The sequence below is a fragment of the Acanthisitta chloris genome, unplaced genomic scaffold (genome assembly GCF_000695815.1).
Source record: "Acanthisitta chloris isolate BGI_N310 unplaced genomic scaffold, ASM69581v1 scaffold43603, whole genome shotgun sequence".
Lineage (NCBI taxonomy): Eukaryota > Metazoa > Chordata > Aves > Passeriformes > Acanthisittidae > Acanthisitta > Acanthisitta chloris.
The window spans coordinates 22,437-26,444 of record NW_008666223.1 but is presented as its reverse complement, the minus strand read 5'-3'; the positions used below and the strand labels follow the sequence as shown (position 1 = coordinate 26,444).

General features: G+C 40.8%; 1 protein-coding gene across 1 annotated transcript in view; it reads right to left on the bottom strand.

Annotated features, from left to right (window-relative positions):
- The window catches only part of LOC103799662 (sodium- and chloride-dependent taurine transporter-like), a 3,294-nt gene extending 634 nt beyond the window's left edge, over positions 1–2,660 (bottom strand). Inside the window, exons 1-2 of the mRNA XM_009071999.1 lie at positions 2,432–2,660; positions 1,704–1,838 (exon numbers count right to left, since the gene is read on the bottom strand). Coding sequence (XP_009070247.1) covers positions 1,704–1,838; positions 2,432–2,660 — 364 coding nt within the window. The remainder of the gene's footprint in view (positions 1–1,703; positions 1,839–2,431) is intronic.
- Between the last annotated feature and the right edge of the window lie 1,348 nt (positions 2,661–4,008).

The window sequence follows — 4,008 nt, the reverse complement described above, 5'->3', positions numbered from 1 at the left end:
CCCCCAAGCCAACTTCCTCAGCAGCAGCTCGGCTGGGCAGCCCCTGCACCACTCCGTTATTGACTGGTTGAGCTCAGTCTATGTGGTGAAAAAATAAAAAGGACAGATCTTGAATGAGATAAAAAGGAAAACTCTGAAGGAATCCATGTGAAAGCCATTGTTTCTGCCCCAATTTCACCTGTGCAAAGGAAGCATAGTATTGATGGCTCTTATGGTTAACTGGATCAATCTTGGCTTAAAGAGTTTGCCATTTATGAACCACAGGCCAATAAAAAGAGACTTCCTTTCAAAACTTAGAGCAATCTCTTACAAGAACCTATGAGGTTCCCTTTAACATCACCCTGATGACTATTCCAGCACCTGGGATACCTGACTCATATGTTACAGTTTAAAACCTTGTTGCAGCAGGAGTCTTTACCAAGAGATTATTTTTATGTCAGGTGAAAACAAGCACAGCAAGTGCTATTTATTCTGTACAGCTACATTTCCTTCAGGAAATACAGCTAGTCACATTAGCTACACTTTCTCTTTATGGATGCCTGGGAGATTGCTATTTAAACAAGGAACATTCCTTCCTCCTCCTCAAAATAAAAAAAAATAGCACTTCATAAAAGTGGGAGGAGGAGGAAGAAAATTAAGATATAGCAGAACAATTACATCAGCTTTAGCAGCTTTCTGAGTACTAGGTGGGAGTGTGAGCCCTGCAGAAAGCCCCCACCCCTGCTTGGGGTGACATAAGGGAAGAGAGATGCCTGGAACAGCAACAGTGGCAGAGCTCCTCCTCAAAATAAAAAAAAATAGCACTTCATAAAAGTGGGAGGAGGAGGAAGAAAATTAAGATATAGCAGAACAATTACATCAGCTTTAGCAGCTTTCTGAGTACTAGGTGGGAGTGTGAGCCCTGCAGAAAGCCCCCACCCCTGCTTGGGGTGACATAAGGGAAGAGAGATGCCTGGAACAGCAACAGTGGCAGAGCTAGAGACATGCCAGAGTGCCCACTTCTCTTTCCAAATGGGATTTGAACAGTGCCACATGTTTAGTGTGGTTATTCCAAACGATTCTGCCTGTGCTGTCCGGCTGTAAAGGGCATCCTCGGCTGTTTTTCTAACCTGTCTTTCATTTTTCATTCTAGTTAGCTTCCAGAGCATCCTTCATATTGCTACTGTAAGCAGTGAGTCAGGCAAAGGGCCTTCAACAGCATCAGACCAATGTGCCTGTTTGCCAGGACCTGCTCTATTGTGACCAAAGTCCTGTTCCCGAATCCTACCAAAAAATGCTGTCCACATTGTGACTGTATCAGTAGCAGAGGGATGATGCCAATGCTAAGCTTTCACATGGCACTGTGATTTTTATTTCCAGACCAAACTAACATTTCAAAGATGGTTTCATTGCTGCCATCTCAACTCCCAAGACAACACTTCCTCGGATACTCGTAAACAAAATGTGCAATTGCCTTTAAAAGGCATAATATGCAATTTCTTTCTTGCTCATCGGCAGTTCTGCCAGTTAACACAATGATAGCATCAAAATCAATACCTCACTCTGTCCTTCAGACTCTCTGACTTCTACCTTTCCAGGAACCAATATCATACCCTCAATTACTAGAGCAAATAGCTGAATTAATGGACATGAGGGGAATGGTGTTGCTACACATGGTTTACACAGGTGTCTTTAAGCAGCAAAGCACAACAAGATGTACTAACCAGTGAAAATAGGGCAGATCTTTTCCCAGCATGTAATTCCACCTTCAGAGGTATACTGTCCTAGCACCACCTCCAGGAAAAACACGGGAAGACCTCCCCCAAACAGGAAAATGAAATAAGGTATAAGAAATGCACCTGTTGAGAAAATACAATAGCACAAAATTGAGATGAACTGAAAGAACTTACAGAAGATCATCTAAAAAGTGGTAATAAGCACATATAAAGAAAGAAACATATTTGATACTATAATATGATATGATAATCTTATTTTGTAGTACTTTTGCTCATATTCTCTGCAAAAAGAATGGGTATATGCTGGAAAGGGCATTTTCTTACCTCTTTAAAGTGAAAATCTGCAATAACAATGGCAGATTGTTAGGCACACAACAGTTTCACGTGGCTCAGAATGCTCTTATTCTGAAATCCCCTGCTCTGAAATCCTACTGGTCTATATTAATACTGTATCTTTTGGTCAAAACTCAGGCTCAATTATAGCAGAAGTAAAAGAGCAGTAAAGGTCCACTAGCAAAACATTTTAAATTGCTGTTGTTTTACCCTAACGAAGTTTTAATAAAAGCTATGAAGTAATAAAACAATCTCTGCTAAGACTGGTGAGAAAGGCAGAAAACAGATGTGTGACTATTCTTCTTAAAAACCGGATGAAGACAGTGAGAAATAGTCAGCATAAAGCAGAGAGACTGACCCCAGAGGATGAAATAAATACTCACCTCCGCCATTTTTGTAGCAGAGATACGGGAACCGCCAGACATTGCCTAAACCAATAAATCCACCTGCCACGGACAGCAGAAAGTCAATCTTGCTCGCCCACTTCTCACGCTGGGGCGGCTTCCCCTCTGCCTCATCCTCAGGCCGTGTCCCCGGGCTCTTGCCGGGGGAAGGTTTGAGGATATCCTTATGGAAATCTTTCAAGCACTGAAGCTTTTCCTTTGTTGCCATATTTCTGCTTTCTACATAGAAAAAGAAAAAAAAAAAGGGGGTTTATTAAACAGCCTTTTCCAGTAGAGCTTTCTAACACTGCAAGAACTGTTTAGCTAAACTCATTCCATAAAAACCAGTGCTGCTTATCTAGCTGAGACAGGAAAATAAATCTGATACCTTCACTGGCCAGGAGAGACAAAGCAACCCTGAACTCTGAACAGTGCAGGGGACAGCAAAGCTCTGACACTGCTTGCTGCCTACCTGCTGGCTGCAGAGAGAAGGTGTACAAAGACTGCACACTGCGTTGGCAGCAGCACACAGTGTTACTGAGCAAGTGTCTCATGCTGTTTCCATGCCCAAAATAAGGCACAAATCACTGCATCTGATTCTTTCTCAAACATTTATGTGAAATACAGCAGAATAGTAATTCTACCCTTTCCAGATAAAACCCATTCTTCTATTTCCCAATAACCTGAGAGAACCTGAATCATTTATTGCTTGCAGTTTCCATTCCCTGAAGTACTATAAAGCTTTCAGAACACTATATATTCATAAAAACGGGAATGGAAAGTCATTTGTTCTAATCAACCTGCGGGAACTGAAGGAATCTTTTCAGTTTATTCCATTTTCATAACTGCACTGTTTTCCCTTGACATCAATAAAGGGACAAAAATAAGCCTTTATATTCAATTATTGTGTTATACACACCTATGCAATTGAACAGTTTGCCAAGAATGATGGCTCCTTAGTTAATTAAAAAGTCAGTGGCATGAGTCATATGAAATCATAGCTGGATTTATAGTTTATATATATACTTTATGATGTTCAAAAATCAGAGATTGTGTAAAAATAATAACAGAAAGAATTATTCTAACAAGTGCCTTTTTATCCAGGATTTTCTAACGAAAACAATTTAGACATAACTTGTAGCTCTTATGTTAACTCAGATCTCAGGCATATGAGGCCAATTCATTCCCCACATAACTCAAGTGACTTTAGCTGGATTTGACCAGTTATTTTTGCATAGTGTTTTGATACTGAAAAGCACGTGAAAATTTTCACCAGAACCAAGCAAACCAGCAAGTTTATTCCAGCCCACAACCATTCCCTGCTTGTAGATGTCATTATGGGTGCACAGCCATAAAAAAACCATGCTGCAGATTATCCTGTTTGATAGCTGCAACCCTCCCTTGTACCTGCGTGCTGGTTTTGATTTCTAACCTGATTTAGCTCGTGGCAGAAAAGCACGTGAAAATTTTCACCAGAACCAAGCAAACCAGCAAGTTTATTCCAGCCCACAACCATTCCCTGCTTGTAGATGTCATTATGGGTGCACAGCCATAAAAAAACCATGCTGCAGATTATC